Below are 17,175 nucleotides of genomic sequence, written 5' to 3' on the forward strand. Positions count from 1 at the left end.
AAACTCTGCCCAGCCCATGATCAACACTGCAGCCAAGACTCTGGAGTGCATGCTGAGTAAAAAGTGACAGGGTGGAATTTTCCAGTCCTGCCAGCAGTGGGAATCGTGGTGGGTGGGGGCACGTAATTTGGCAGGAGACAAAAAAATTGTTTCCCGGTGCTGAATTTTGTTCTCCCGCCGGTCAAGGTGGGTTAAAGGCAGGTCAAGCTTCCCAACGAGCAACACCGGGAACTATATTTGCATGCATTAACATCTCACAATGATCATTACAGGTCATCTCGCTGGAATTAAGTTTGCGCTCCAAGTTAAGTTCCCCGCACGTGAGAGTTTAGAACATTCTGTTTTATGACTGTATAGAAATGGTGTGCATCTGGAGAGCTTCACTGCTTCCTTGCCAGTGAGGTCATTAGGTGCTGCTTTCTCTTTCTTCCGGACCACGCATAACTTCACTCATATCAAGTGCTGGTAGCAAAAGCTGCACCAAACCTGGGCACAGGAGGCAGGCTAAGCGAGGAAGGTTGCGGGGGGAAGGGAAAATGTCTGGGAAAGGCATGGGGGGTGGGGGGGAGAGAGTGTCTTAGAGATTGGTGTCAATGGTGTGATCCTGGCGGGTGAACTGAGGGTACTAGTGATAGGATGGAACAGCCACAGTCAGAGTGGGGGAGTGGGATGCATTAGGGTTGTAGTTCAGGGTGAGGGCTTGGTAGGTGAAGCTCTCATGGGTGGTATCATGGAGGGGGAACTTGACAGGTGGCTCAGATAATGGGAGGGCACAGGGTCAAGGTGGGCATGGGGATGGTAACATGTGTCGGCTCTAAGGGCAGGGAAGGCATGTGGAAGTGGATGGTAATAGGGTCCAGGGTAACAGCAGGAGGGTCAAGGGTGTCAAAGGGGAGGGGAATGGTGATATTGAGTGGGTCAAAGGTGATGTGGGGATGTTGGGTGACAGGAGAAGGGTAGAAGGTGGTGGACTGAGTCTGGAAGATGACACGCACCATTTTTCAAATCTGACTTTGACCATGCAGTTAGTCGATAAGTGAGATCCCTAAAAGTGGGAGGAGGATCTTTTCGGGTGGGTGGAGCTCAAGGTCAGAACAAGTGGCTGACTAAAGGGACACCTTAATAATTATGAGGCAACTGGATATCAACCATACTTGGCCGTGTTCTCCTCTCTATGATTATGTCCACATGGCAGCAGGGTTGTTCCTGACTCGGGGGTCTCATAACATCCAGATCCCAGCAAGGTGTGGAGCCACCATTCATTCTGTACCATTTGCCATTGGCTGCCGTCAGAGACCGGGTTGTAGAGGGGGAGGGAGGTGGATGCCTCCAAGGGGCGCGGTTGGTGGAGGGCAGCCAACTCATGACTCCAAACCTTCAACCTCCTGGGAGAATGGAACTGGCTGACAAGGGCTCATGTGTTTGGTCTTTCTAAACTGTCAAGGCAATGTCTCTCTATAGACTCTCGAGGGTACTGGAGGCAAGTGCAATAGTGTCAGAGGGAGGCTTCTTACACATGGCTCTCATCACCCTGGTCAAAGGACAATGTCTCCATGCATAGCCATGTATGAATGGGAGGAACACCCACCTCTGGTCCTCCAGGATTCTCTTCACCTGGAAGGGGTGGGGTGGGAACACCATGTTTAGACAGAGGCCAGGTGAAGGGCTTCGCACTGGCCTGTGGGCTTTGAGATGGAGGGAAACCTGGAAAGGAAATGCTCATTAAATCTATCAGTTCAATTCGTTCACAGATCCGCTGAGGTGTCGATGATGCAGGCTGCACACAACCCTGCCTGGGTAATGGCTCTCATTCAGATGAGAAGGAGCACCTAGGATCGGCCTAGGGCCAGGAAGAGCAAGAGCCTGAGCAACAGGAGGCAGTGGGGCTGCAAGGAGGGCAAGATGCTGGCGACCAGGGTCCACTGCTACGGTGAATATTGGCTGAACCATGGGGGTATCACAGGCCATGCTCTCATCTGGAAATGAGCAAAATCAATGCCGGAGGTGCCCTTGTGTCTCCTGCAATGTGGTTGCTCACATCTGCCAGCTTCTCCATTACGAGTTGCGGCCACAAGGTCTCTGGAGGAGTAATGCGCAGCTCCTGGCCTGAAGCGAGTGAATGGAAATCCGGGTGCTCTTTAAAAATGGTGCCAGGACCTTGGACCCCATGAGGTAACAGCGGGGCTGGTGACTTCCTATCTGCCCCATCACGAGATTTGCCAAGTTCCTCGCGGGTGCATAATTAATGAGCTGAACAGCAGAAGATCATGTGTGTTCAACCATCCCACCATCCAGCAAGAATCATTCCCACTCACCACTGGACTGAGGCTCGAGAACGGAAGATTCTGTGCATTACTTATTGAAGCATGGTACTGTATGACTGATGTGCCTTAATGTCAGCTCTGATATTTACTAATGGTCCATACGTTTAGGTTATATCTATGCTTGCCACAACAGAAGAGCCTGTACCTGAGCTAAGTTACTGATGAGGGGAACTGCAACTTGAGTGCATTGATGTTGGACCTTGGAAATGAGGGAGACTGGCTGGGTAACTAAAGGAGACACTGGTATTTGAGGCTTAGAACAAGACAGGACAGACTGAGTGCATGATGAAGAAGCTACTGTATTTAAACATGAAACATATTGTCATTGATACAGGAGCTGTTAGTTTCGGCTATGACAAGCCGCCACTGCTGGAAAATTTGCTCTTTGAGTGAGGGATAGGGAACGTCATTGCTGGTGTGATAATAATTGTTTTATTTAGTGTATAATATACCTTTAAGAATAATGCTTGTTAAGGAAGATCACATGATCTTTAGTACCCAACAGGAGAGTAGCACGGGCTACCTCTGTAGTTAGTAGTATAGAGGTAGAGTTTGAAGTGAAAGCACACATGAAGTTGCTGCTAAATACCTTTGTAAATAAACTTAGAGCTTCCACCTAAGAAGTGTCTGCTGATCAACTCTATCAATAGTACCAAATCATTCACCTCTCACAACAAACTGGCGACGAGGATCCACAGGGTCCAACAAACTGGCGACAAGGATAATGCAAGGTTAAAAAGAAGAAATCAAGTTGTAATGAAATCGGCACTGTACCTCGCCCAGTAATTGAAAGTAGAAGTTCTGTTCGAATTGAAGAAGTGATTCCCACTCAGAAAGCTGCAATTCTGAAGAATTGACCCCTTTGATCCAGCCATGAACAATTGGTCTCATTACATTCTTTTCCCAAGCGAACGAGATTACGGGAGAAGGGAAGAGGTGAACGAGCCTCTTAAGTATGTGTGGGAATAAAGCCTACGGCTTGATTCGCAGTTTGAAGGCACCCAATGCCCCAGATTCAAAGAATTTTGATGAATTGGTGGATCATTATCAAGGGTCATTATCAAGCAAAGCCCTCAGTAACGATGCAAAGGTTCAAGTTTAACTCGAGAAATAGAGCCCCGAGGGAGACAATTTCTTGGTATGTGGCAAGTTTGAAGCAGTTAACGGAACAACGTGAGTTTGGTACATCTCTAAGCGACATGCTCAGAGATTGTTCAGTGTGCAATGTGAATGAGGACACGATTCGGAAGAGATTATTATCCAAAGCAAATTTGGATTTTAAGAAGGTGTTAGAGATAGCACTGGCCATGAAGAGCGCAGTAAGAGATTCAAAAGCCGTACAGGGTGTTGGGCGAGAAACCGCAGCCAAAAAGAGCGTGAAACTGCAAGACTCTGCTGAGAAGCGGGAAACAGCCAGCGTGAGCTGGGAAATTGGAAAAAAAAGGGCTGGATTTTCCCTTGGCGTCCGTGCGTAAAATGATGTGTGGTGATGTCGGGCAAGCGTCTCAACATCACTGCGCGCCATCGCAATATTTTGTTGGGTGGGCACGCGATGATATTTGACATGCACCCGCCATTAATTAACGGGCCAGTTAAGGACGCCGATTTTTCAGCGCCCGTGCAATCTTCAGCTCGGCGCACGGGCGCTGGGATAAGAGAGCTCACTGAGGTCGTGAGCATCCACAGTCAGGTATATATTTCTGAAAGTTTTTGAAACTTACCTGTGTGATCCACAGTACTTCAAAGCGTAAACCAACTGCTTTTTCTGGACTCTTAATCTTCAGGTCAGCACTCTGGAGTGAGGAATCTTTTCTGGGTCTGCAGGTCTCAGGACGCCTTCCCTTAGCCTGGGAATGGGAGCTGAACTGTCCACTGGAGGCAGCTCCTCTGAGGAGGAAGGGAGGGCTAGAAGGGGGAGGAGGCCAGGAATACACATTCAGCCTCCGGGGAGCCACCTTCGGGAGGACAGGCGCAGGCACAAGGGGCGCAGGGCCAAGAGGTAGTCCAAGGTGGAAGGGGCCGCAGAAGACACCACTATCCTGCTGCCAGGGTAACAGGTGGCAAAGCAGCTACCTCAATATGTTTGAGGTGCAGTGCCGAAGGAGGCTCCAACTCTTAAGGCAGACAGTCAACTATATCTGCCAGATGGTTGGGCCTGAGATCTCCGCTTTGTGGGTAGACACCCCGTGCCAGTGGCCCTGAAGGTCACAGCTGCCCTCAAGTTCTATGCCTCTGGCTCCTTCCAGGACTTGGTGGGTGATCTTTGCAGTGTCTCCCAATCAGCTGTCCACACTTGTGTCAAGCAGATTACAGACGCTCTGTTTAGACGGGCTTGACCTTCATCCACTGCCACTGGGACAAGGCAAGCCAGACACAGGGAGCCAAAGGATTCTCAGCCATTGCTGGCTTCCCCTGTGTCCAGGGTGCAATAAACTGCACACGTGTGGCCATCAAGGTACCAGCAGGTGAGCCCGGTGCCTTTGTCAACAGGAAGGGCTTCCACTCCATGAACGTGTAGATAGTGTGTGATCACAGGATGCAGATTCTACAAGTCTGTGCAAGGTACCCAGGCAGATCCCACAATGCCTACATCCCCATACACTCGCAGGTGCCGGGGCTCTTCAGTGCTCCAGCCTAACTTGATGGGTGGCTGCTGGGTGACAAGGGCTATCCCTTCAGAAGGTGGCTTATGATGCCTCTCTGCCATCCAATATCAGAAGCTGAGCAGCGGTACAATTGGAGCCACACCTCCACAAAGGCTGTGGTGGAGAGGACTATCGGTCTTCTCAAGATGCGCTTCCGATGCCTGGACCGCTCAGCGGGCGCACTCTAGTACCCCCCAGATCATGTCTCTGTGATAGTGGTTGCATGCTACACTCTCCACAATATTGCGCTAGAAAGGGGAGATGCAGTGGACGATGAAGATGTCGACGCAGTGGCTGTGGCTGCACACGATGAGTCCAGCAGTGAGTCCGAGGATGAGCACACACAGTGAAATGCTGAGGGGGTAGACGCTGACCCGGGCATACTCCAGGGAGGCAGAGACACCTGGGAGGTTTTAATTCAATGAACTTTCAGCTAGCACACCACAGATGGATCAGGACCAGTCTGGTCTGTAGGCTTGATACTCAACACCTAAGTGCAAAATCTGCCAGGTTAGGAACAGTCACTAAGGGCCTTGTTAATAAAGCTGAATGTTCAACAAAGCACTCATTACAGTTTTGGAAACCATACACATGCAGAAGAAAAGAGGCACCCTTAGCCATGGTGACAAATCTCAATTTATTCTGTCAAGCAAACCAACTTATTCCAACAAAAAAGAGAATAGCGTTCCCAAACAAAACAAATCATAAGGACCTCATCTCGGGCCAACACAAAAACACCAGTAAAAAAACCGTGGTGTGCCCTCGCTGGGACTGGCATCTGAGACGGCCTGCTGACTCTGCTGTCCTGTTGGCCTTGGCAGTCGTCCTCCGGCCCATGGAGGCTGTGATGGCCCCGCCTGGGAGGGAGCTGCCCGTTCCACAGCTGGTATCTCCCCAGTCGTTGCAGCCTCACCGGATGATACGGTCACTGGGAGAGGGGCGCAGGAACTGCCACCCTCATCCGGAGCGCTCTGAGAGGGGCCCGCAGAGACGACAGGCAGCTGCTGCACCGACGTGAGGTTGCTTTGGACCTCCCTGTTCACCATGGATGGATGGGCACCGAGCTGGGAAAGTTGTTGCCCAAAACATCTCCCACACTAGCACTAACCAGTTGAGGTCAATGCCGATGTGAGGGCTTGTTGGTCAGAGTGCATCCCCAAGAAGCCCTGACGGGTCTCCTGGAGGAGCCTCTCCACTAGAGTCACCACTCTCTCCATGGAGGACGTATGGCGCTCGGATATGTGGTTCCTTACTTCGGCTATTGTCTGCATAGACTCCTCTGTCACGGAGACAAAGTCAAGCATGGCCTCATGTATCTCCCCCAGATGCTCCCACACACCTGACTACATTTCCTGCACCAACTCAGCATGGGCAGTATCTGCTTGCCCATTCAGCAAAGGTCAAATGCTGTCAAATGCAGTCCCTACACTCAGACTTGCGGGGTGGTGGAGGGGGAGGGGGGCAGGTGGCAGCAGGGGGGTAAGCCGACCTGCTGGGTTGATAAGGTGCCGCACAAAAGATTAACACACAAGATAAGATCACACGGAGTTAGGGGTAATATATTAGTTGGGATAGAGGATTGGCTAGCCAATAGAAAGCATAGAGTTGGGATAAATGGGTCTTTTTCTGGACGGCAAGCTGAAACTAGTGGGGTGCCACGGGGTTCGGTCCTTGGCCCCCAACTATTTACAATCTATATTAATGACTTGGATTCAGGAATAGAAGGTACGATAGTTAAATTTGCAGATGATACCAAAATAGGTGGGAAAGTAAATTGCAATGAAGAAATACAAGATTTAGAAATGGATAAGGGGAGGTTAGGTGAATGGGCCAAAATTTAGCAATTGGAGTTTAACGTGGATATGTGTGAGGTTATCCATTTTGGTCAGAAGAATAAAAAGGCGATATTATTTAAATGGAGGAAAACTTCAGAATGCTTCAGTGCAGAGGGATCTGGGTGTCTTCGTGCATGAATTGCTGAAAGCTAATATGCAGGTACAGCAGGTAAGGAAGGCAAATGGAATTTGGCATTTATTGCAAAAGGAAGAGTATAAAAATAGGGGAAGTGCTGTTACCACTGTACAAGGCATTGGTGAGACCACACCTGGAGTACTGTGCACAGTTTTGGTCCCCTTACTTGAGGAAGGGTGTAGTTGCATTGGAGGTGGTTCAGAGGAGGTTCACGAGATTGATTCCAAAGATTCGGGGCTTGTCTTATGAGGAGAGATTGAGCAGTTTAGGCCTATACTCGCTAGACAGATTTGTCGATGCCCACTCAAAATAGATGTACATATATGAGTTGAAGTCACCAATGTCTTCTGCTACAATTGAGAAGCTACGTAAAAGTTTTGCCATCAACAGAATACCAGAAGTAGTCATTTCTGATAAAGGCATGGCATTTATGAGTGCTGAGTTTCAACGATTTATCAGCCTCAATGGTATCACTCATGTAAAAACTTCGCCATAGCACCCTTCCTCAAATGGATTGGCTGAAATAGTGGTTCAAACATTCAAGGCAGGCATGAAGAAGCTAACTGGAGATTCCTTACCAACCAACCTAGCATGCTTTCTTTTCCATTATAGAACCACGTCTCACACAATAACAGGTGTCACACCTGCGCAGTTATTGAGGAAACGCCGTCTCAGATCGAGACTGAGCTAAATGATGCCGAATTTAGATGGGAAAGCAGAAAGGAATCGGGGAAGCCAGAAAACTAGACATGACTAGCATAGTCATGAGTGAAAATTTACCGTGAGAGAGACGGTATACATGAAGAACTTTGGAGAATCCAAAGTGGTTACCGAGTGAAATAAGTGCAGTGACTGGACCTCTATCTTACAACGTGGAGGTGGAAGGCCGAGTCATACGGTAACATGTGGATCACCTAAGGAAAACAGAATCATATCACAAGAATTGATTCCACCAGCATTCATGACTGGGTCAGCGTTTCCTGTTGAGATTACTCAATCCAGGACAAACATGTCTGATGTTCCTGTAAGAGGTTAGGATATAGATCTGCAGGTGCCCACCAAAGCACCTGATATTCGGCAACTATGGAAAAGGAGATTCCTGACAAATTCTTTGAAGTTGTAGAGTTGAGACGTTCTATGCGCATAAGGAAACCTCCAGAAAGACTGAACTTGTAAATTACTTACCAGTGTAAATATTGTGCTGTCTTCAGAAAATTGTAAGTATAAAATGTATATTCGAGTAAAGGGGGAGGGATGTGGTAATTATGGTTTTATTTAGTGTGCAATATATCTTTAAGAATAATGCTTGTTAAGGAAGATCACATGATCTTTAGTACCCAATAGAAGAGTAGCTACCTCTGTAGCTGGTAGTTAGTTGTGTAGAGATAGTGTTTGAGGTAAAAGCACAGGCATAGTTGCTGCTGAGTACCTTTGTAAATAAGCATAAAGTTTCCATGTAAGAAGTGTCTGCTGATCAACTCTATCAATAATAACAACTCATCCATCTCTCACAACAAACTGGCGACAAAGATCCACAGGATCCAACAGCTGGAAAAGATTAAATTTAGGATTGAGAAAGGATATTCTATTCCTGCTTCTTTAAGCACTGAGCAGTATGAGTCCCGCACCATACACTGGTCTGAAGCAAGACTTGATATCTTCAAAAGGATGGTTAATTTAAAATGGGGCACCTGGGGTGCAAAGCACTGAAAAAAACATATGAAGCATGATGGTGATAAAAGATACATTTGCATGGTTGGCTTTAGCATCAATTTGTTTGTGTAACTTATTTTCTGGACACATGTCCACGAATGTTAATGAACAATATACAAATAATACAACATTGCAACAGTGATGTAATCATCATTTCCTCTAACACTAGGTAGAAAAGGAGGAAATGGTTTATAACTTGCTCATGGCTCTTGTTGCCACGGTGATTTTTCTTTCACTTTTCAAAGAGGTGACTCAGCCAAGAAATTTGGGGAGTAAAATGGAAGAGCGGTGAAGATCTTTGAACTTAACACAAAAAAACTCTGAGCATTTGCTTTGATAAGGACCTACCATGAGGACGTTTCTTGTCAATTGTAGGCTCAGGTTTTTGAGTGATTTAAAAGTAAAGTATCATTTTTGTTTGCTCTGTTTAAGAACATTTTTACTATCCTAGCTGAGCAGTTGAAGAGGATTATGTACATCAAAATGGATTTTGGAAAAACTTTGGAAATCAGCCACTTCTAGATGTGTTGTTACTGTGACCTGAAACCAGTTAATACCTCCCTTCTTTTTACTTTCTCTTCATCAATTCACAGAAATATCAGGGAAAGGCTTGTATATTTTAAACAGGTCTAAAAACAACATTCAAATTCACATTCTAATAAATCTAGCTAAAATTTGTAGAAAATTGTACCAATTTAGTTGGAGCATTCTTTTTGCATTCTAACAAAAATTTATGAAAATTTTAAAAATTAATTTAGCTTAGCCCATTCTAATCTGAAAATATTATATTCTTCTAGAAGATGCAAAATCCTTGATCATTTTCCATCACATGTTTTTGCAACAATACATAGAATTCTGATTGTTTTGTCACTTACCCGGAGGAATGCATCCAGTGCGCCATTCTCCATGTATTCGATTACAATCATAATTGGTTTACCTGCACAAATAAAGTGAGCTTACTGTAAATGACAAGTTCCTCTGGGTGGCTGCTGTAGCTTTGTCATTTGATAAATTTGATAGTTTTCAAAATGCTTGGTGCAGCTTGCAGCTGCTGCTTGGAACCAACAATAGTTCCAGGATGTTAATTAAGTAGCACTTAAAGACGCAAATAATTGGTGGATGCAATTACGCAAGAAACCTGAAGGGTTTCTGATAATGATTGATACTGGATGTCCTGTATTTCTGCTATTCAGGTTGAGCAAACCCTCATCCCCATCTCAATAGCAGGAAAAGTACCATCACTGATGCAGACTTGAAAAATCAGACTGACATAATCTTGCATGCATTTCGTTGTACCGGATTGGGTATAAGCGCCGATGGCCCAGACTATGTGTGAGGTTGGAGTGTGGAGGTAGTAGTGATCCTTTAAAAAGTGCCAGATCATATCAGATTTTTATTTTGTATTGATACCAATTTACAAATTCACAAATATGTAACCATTTGGTTAGTGGAATTCAGACAGGCAATATGGGAAAGGAACAGCAGTTCTTCATTGCTGGTAAGATTGTGAAAAAGGGTGGAAGCAGTGGGTTAATTTAATATTGCATTGTTTATTTTTAAGCTGTCCCATGTTGAGCACATGGTGAAAGTGTCATATTAAGCAGCAGTACAAGGAGCGATCTTATTTTAGAAAATAAATTAAGTGGGGATTAAGAACAATATTTGTTGGGATTAATGTTGCTGCCCTTACAGAAGTGAAAGATCTGTGATAGCCTTTTCTTTTTATCAGCAGCTGGCCCTCATACTATTGCTAATTCTGGCATGTTACATTCCAGGTTGTTGGTTGTGATAATGTATTCCCAACCCAGGTTGTTGGTTCAATCAGTGTGTACTCAACCGAGACTACAGGTTCTATTAGTATGTCCCCATCCCAGGCTGTTGGTTCTATTGTTGTGCCTCCACTGCTACTAGTTTCTCAGTTTCCTATGGTCATATATCATTCCCATCAGAACTGGGAGGAAGTGGAAACCGGAGCCGATATATGTAATAATATCAAATCTAGCCGCCATTATCAAAAGGAAGAATGTGCTTCACCATCCCAAGGACACATCAGAAAATTACCTGGATCAACCTAAGCTGATTTTACCAATAAGTAGTAGGTTTAGTTAATCTACCTAATTTGCCATGATTTCTGCACTTCACGTTTACAAAAATGTGTCTTGATTTGTAAAGCTTCAGATTGAGTAATTTTTCATAAAGAAGTGGATAGGATATTAACCATCAGTTTTCTCTTTTACACTTGCTTTTGATCCAAGTTATAAAGAGGTGAGTAGTTTTGTTATGTTTGGGAACACAATGGGGAATGGGGATCAGCTCACCTGCAGATTTTCTCATTGTGAGAAAGCACTGACTACTCAAGTATTTTAAGCCAATTTTGCCCAAGTACATAATTTTTGTACTGTAAAATTTACATTGGGCTTTTTTAATAGTTACTGCATACTGCATTTCATTTAAAGTGACAATTTTTAAAAACGTATGGCGAACATTTTGGATTTTGAAAATAGCTGCACTTTATATTGATTGAGAAAAAGTAACATAAATTTTTAAAAATGCCTTATGCATCTTGTTGTAATTCTGTCAATGCCACCTCTTTGATACGAAGCTAACTATCTAATTTTCAAACCTTAATTCTAAGCAACACTAAATTCCTGAATTTTGTGGAAGAAGTTGTGTGTGGAGCAGCGGAATGGCGCACTGACCCCAGGTTGAATGATATGAGTCTCCTTTCTCTGCTGCCTGTAAGGAGTCCGTGAGCTTGTGTTGTCTTAATTTAGTTTCCACTGAACATAAGCTCACCAGAGGAAACTGAACTTGGCAATCACCTAAAGAAGAAAACACTAGGGACCGTATTTTCCCCATTCGGGGCAGGAATTGGGAGGCAGGACCAATCCTGGCTCACATTCCTGCTTCCATTGCCAGCCTGCTGTGGGACGGGATTTTCACGGGGCCATGAAAGGCCTTAATGACCGTAGACTAAAGTCTGTCTTCCAGTGGCCCGGTTGGTGGTGGGGGCTGGGGGGTGGGTGGAGGGTGCCAGGAATGAAAGTGGGACACCATTGGCAGCCATTGTAAGTGGCTGCTTTCTGTACATGATCTTAAATAAAAAATGAGAGGATCTTCATCTTCAAAGTGGCCAGGCCAAACGGAGAGCTGGGACCTGGGAAAGCTTGGTTTGTAAAATTTTATTACTGCTCAGTAGTTTTTTTGTCAAAACATGCACTTTTTTTCCATCAAATAAAACTATTACAGCACTGCCGCACTTGTTCCCACCAGGTTGGAGCTGGAAGTGGTCAACTTCACAAACCTATTAAAGGCCACCTCCCTCCCACCACTGTGCACCACCACCGCCCCCCCCCCCCACACACACACACACAAACACACACACACACACACACACACACACACACACACCCCCACCCACACCCCTCAGGAAGTCAGAAGGCAAGCACTTAACAAGCTCCCTAATGACCGCAACACACCCAATTATCAAAGCATTTACTTTCCTGCCTGCTCCCCATGCTTCCCCCATCCTTGGGAAAGTCAGCAGAGCCTAGAACTGAGGTGGCAGACCGGCACGCAGGCCGCCGCTGCCGTTATTGTTGTTGCCCAGCCTCCATTCTGACCCAATTCAGGGCAGGAAATTTGGACCAAAATGACCGATGATTGAAATAAAAAATGTCATACTGCTGCAGTTAGGGTTGCTCTTCTAAATTTGAGGGAGGTGGACAGGGTCTAACCATGGTTCACCTGACCTGGGACTAAGGCTGGCTGAAAGAGGATGATGTGAAAAGGGTACAAAACGACCCTAAAAATTCAACTTTACGAGAATGAATCCAGGGATGAGGGGTTACAGTTATCTGGATAGACTGGAGTAGCTGGAGTGTCCTGCTGAGACATGGCAAGGCTCAGAGGAGATTTGACAGAGGTGCTTAGAATCAAGTATTTAGATAAAATAAAAATAAACTGTTTCCAGTGGAGGGTCAAGAACAAGATGGCACAGATTTAAGTTGACTAGCAACAGAACCAGAGGTAACATGCAGACATTTTTTTTATGTAATTATGTAATTAGAGTTTGGAATGCATTGCCTGATAGCATGGTGGAAACAATTTCAAGAGTAGCTTTCAAGAGGGAATTGGTTAAATACTTAAAGGAGAAAAAAAATACAGGAAAACAGTTGCAGTGGGGTTAAACTGGATTGCTCTTTAAGAGATCTGGTACAGTCGAGGGGCCTAGAGGATTCATTCTATGCTGTGATTGTCTATGATTCATACCCCTGGTAACGACTCCTTCCAAATGAACCACATTGGGGTGATCAAACTGTCCCATGATGCTTGCTTCGCAGAGAAAGTCCCTTCGCTGTTTTTCAGTGAAACCCACTTTCAATGTTTTAATTGCGACTGGCACGTCCCTTTTGCCAGGCAACTTCAGACGGCCACTGCACACCTCTCCAAACTCGCCTGTGGAAAAGAGAGGGACATTTCAATCAGAGGGGAGATATGTGAGAATAGATGTGTTTCCTTTCATGAAGTGATTGCTTTCTAGGTCATCTGGATGCTCCCTTTAGTAACTGAAGAATTTATGTTTAAACTTATGTCCTCTCAAAATTTACAGTAAATGGTACTGAACTTTTTTTATTGCGGTAAAATCAGAGATAAAAATGAAGTATCGGTAAAGTAACATAAACAGGAATATGACCAATGATCTCAATTCCTCTTATTCTTGAAGATTTAAAATGTTTTTTTTCACATCAACAATACATATACTTTGAGGAAAACATGACTTAACTATGACCATTCGATGAAACTAAAACATGTTCAAAAGAAGGTTACATAGATTTAATGATTAAGGGCGGACACAAAATTATACTTCTTCAACTGCGCAGAGGGCATTTTTATTCGTTCACAAGATGTGAGTATCATTGGCAGGGTCAATATTTATTGCCCATCTTTAACTGGCCTTGAGAAGGTGGTGCTGAGCCACCTTCTTGAAATGCTGCAGTCTATGTGGTGCAGAGATACCTAGCGGGTTGTTAGGGAGGGAGTTCCAGTGAAGGAACAGTGATATATTTCCAAGTCAGGATGATGTGTGGCTTAGAGGGGAACTTGCAGGTGGTTGTGTTCCCATGTATCTGATGCTCTTGTCCTTCTAGGTGGTAGAGTTTGAATGATTGGAAGGTGCTGTCAAAGGAACCTTGGTGAGTTGCTGCAATGTGTCTTGTAGATGGTGCATGCTGCTGCTACTGTGTGTCGGTGGTGGAGGAAATGATTGTTGTAAGATGTGTGTCGTTCGGTGGGTCTCATGAAGTGGTTCTGAGTCTTGTACAGTTTAACAGTAAGTGTTTATTAACTACTAGTAAATATATACATATATACATATAAGGGCTAAGCTCGGAGTGGTCTCCATGCTAGACTCTACACACAATTTTGTCCAGTACAAGACTGCCCTCTAGGATTGGGTTACATGTTCCTTTACATCACAGTGTGGGTGGTACTGTACTCAGTCCCATGTTAACCTTTTCTATGCCAGACCCTTATACTACACCAATCAAGCAGACCGCTTTGTTTAGGATGGTGTCAAGCTTCTTGAGTGTTATTGAATCTACACTCATCCAGGCAAGTGGGGTGTATTCCATTACACTCCTAATTTGTGCCTTGTAGATGATGGGCAGGCTTCGCTGCAAAATTCCCAGCCACTGACATGCTTTTGTAGTCACACTGGGCAGAATTTTGCCCTTGGCGTGCAGGATCAGCGAGGGCGGACGGGAAGCTGACCACTGCCCGCGATCGACAGCGCACCGTGATTTCACGCTAGTGGGCCAACTAAGGCCTGCCCAGCATGATATGCGAGCATGTGCGCAAAAGGGCGTTAAATAATCTCTCCGAGGTATGGAGCTGCCTCAGGGAGATGGGCATATATTGAAAAGATTATTAAACAGCAGAAAAATTTAATGAAACTGTCACATGGGCAGGGACATGTTTATAATTAAAAATTAAACATTTTATTTCATTTGTTTTTGATTTTGGAAACCTCTTCCCCCAAGGATGAGGTTTCCCAAAAAATGCAAAGGCCGCTTGGCCTTTTCACCTGCCCGTTAACCATTAGGTTTGACGGGCAGTGAAAAATTAAGCACAATTGATTATTTAATGGCCTAGACAGGCCTTTAAATTGTCGGCAGGTGCGCTGCCAGCTCCGGCATGCGGCCGCCAACCGAAATATCGTGCGACTGCACGTTGACATCATCACGCTTGACTGATGTCAATGCGCGTCATTTCACACTCGGTCGGGTTGGCTGAGCTAAAAATTCTCCCACTGTTCCAGTTCAGTTTCTGGTCAATGGCAAACCCCAGGGTGTTGATGGTGGGGATTCAGTGATGATAATGTCATTGAATGTCAAGGGGAGCTGGTTAGATTCTCCATTATAGAAGATGGTCATGGCCTGCCACTTGTGTGGATAAATGTCAATCGTTACTTTTCAGCCCAAGCCTGAATGTTGTCCAGGCCTTGCTGCATGCTTTTTTGATGGCTTTTTTGTTGTGTAGTAAAAGCAGAGTGTTTCACTGTTACCTAACAGCACAGTAAATAAGAAAATCTGAGCATTCACTTTGTTTCTATTCTTTTACACGCTTAATGTTAAGGGTTATAATTGTGATAATGAGTTATATTATTCTGAAAACAAAAACAAATTGTAACCTCAAAGAGCCCAACTTATAAAACTGACTCAGGTTTTAAATGTCAAACTACCTCTGCAGGGATATATTGTTTACGATTTGTGAATATATGCATTCAAAGCCTGATCATATAGGCTGGATTTTACAGGGAAATACCCCTTCCCCTGGCTAAAAAGTCGCCCACGATCTCAACGGCTGCCCCACAGTAACACTATGAGCAGCATTAATTGCCTTAAGGTGAGACCTCCAGCCCTATCTTCGGAGAAAGTCCCACCTCAGTGTGCTGCCAGTCAATCGGATGGCCAAGCGCTCTGTAGTCTCAACAGTACCAACTGGGAATGGTGGTCACTGCTGGAATTGCTGGCAGTCCCAGAAGCCAAGGAGCCTAGGTTAAGCTGGGGTCAGAGGTCTGAGCGAATCGTGGGGGTTGCGGGGTTGCTGAGTTCCAGGGGCTGATGGAGAGGGTTAAAAGGGTGGTTGACCTTGAGGGGCTTAGGGCTTGGGGCTTGTCTCAGATGGATTGAGGGAGCCCACAAATGAGCTTGCCCCGCACCCCCCCCAATCCCCAGGTGAGTAGGAGGCAGGAAGGCCACCACTGAATTTTACGTCCCCATCCCCACTTGCCTTCAAACATGTTGGTGGGGGGAGTGTAAAATGTAGTCCATGGAAAAACTGGGGCACCATTTAACTTTTGAAACAGGTCTGAAGCTGGTGCTGAGAGGTGCATTTTCAGGTTCAGGCCTCAATTATATACTGCTGGGCAGCTGCGGGTTCCAACTGGGTGTTGCTCACTAGTTAGGGAGAGGAGGAACTTCACCTCCATGCTCTCAGCCAGTCAACAGCCTTGGAGGGAGGAGGAGATTGCAGGGGGTGGGGGGGGGGGGTGGAGCATTGCGTGGGTAGGCAATGGGTGTTTGTTTATTTTTATTGGGCCCAGGAGCAGCATTTCTGCTGTTTCTGGTCCCATAAAAATAAAAAATTCTTAGGTTGTTGATTGACCAACCTTCAGCAATCACTTTAAAAATCATTATTTAGGCTGCTCAAAGTCTGAGACAAATGAACGGAATGCACTGCTTGTTCACTTGCGGGACCAGGTGAAAACTGTTTTAGGCAGATCTTGGGCATGAGTGGAGAAGCTGAAGTGCCTGACTCTATCTCGATTGTCAACTGTTGTTCGGTTGTTTGCTCATGTGAGAAACGGGTAGCTGACAGCTAAAAAACTGGGTCCTGGGCTTATTTTGGGTTACACCTCATTGGAAGATAAATAATTTTTATTTATTTACATATTTAAATTTGCTCACAGTGGAAATCAGACATGTTACACCTGAATTCACAATCCATGCCAAAGTTATAACAAATGGCCACATCCATCCTTCCGTAGGGAATCTTTCCTTGACATTTAAAACCAAAAAGTTGTCATTGCCCTTCAAATGGAGACCTGAATAGAATCCTATCCGAGGCATGACAAAATTCTGTTTTTGGGAGATTTTGGCAAGGATTCTCCCCTGGGTTTCAGGACCCCAGTGTTAGGACCAAATGGGAGTTCTGGGTCACACTTCCCAGCAGCTAGACCAATGCACAATCTCCTGAAGGCGGCCGCCTACTTGGCTGCCTCCACACTCAGCGTCAGGCAGGCTTTTGATGCTGTCAGCCCAGGCAGAGGAACTGAGGAGAAAGCCCTCTGGGAGAATCATTGAGCCCACAGGGGTGGATGTCCCTTTCTGTGGCCCTGCCAAAGCGGCATAGAGCCTCTGGCTCCGATGGACCTCTAACCTGCCACAGAGGGGCCACCTTCATTGAGCTGATGGCCTTCAATCGTGGTGGAGGGGAGGGGGATGGAGGAAGCATTCCGC

General features: G+C 45.5%; 1 protein-coding gene across 2 annotated transcripts in view; it reads right to left on the bottom strand.

Annotated features, from left to right (window-relative positions):
* epha7 (eph receptor A7) overlaps nucleotides 1-17,175 on the bottom strand; it is a 317,267-nt gene that overhangs the window by 24,925 nt on the left and 275,167 nt on the right. For both annotated transcript variants that reach the window (XM_041187949.1, XM_041187948.1), the window contains 2 exons: nucleotides 12,926-13,111; nucleotides 9,529-9,590 (listed from right to left, as the gene is read on the bottom strand). In XM_041187949.1, coding sequence (XP_041043883.1) covers nucleotides 9,529-9,590; nucleotides 12,926-13,111 — 248 coding nt within the window. The remainder of the gene's footprint in view (nucleotides 1-9,528; nucleotides 9,591-12,925; nucleotides 13,112-17,175) is intronic.

The sequence above is a fragment of the Carcharodon carcharias genome, chromosome 5 (assembly GCF_017639515.1).
Source record: "Carcharodon carcharias isolate sCarCar2 chromosome 5, sCarCar2.pri, whole genome shotgun sequence".
Taxonomy (NCBI): Eukaryota; Metazoa; Chordata; class Chondrichthyes; order Lamniformes; family Lamnidae; genus Carcharodon; species Carcharodon carcharias.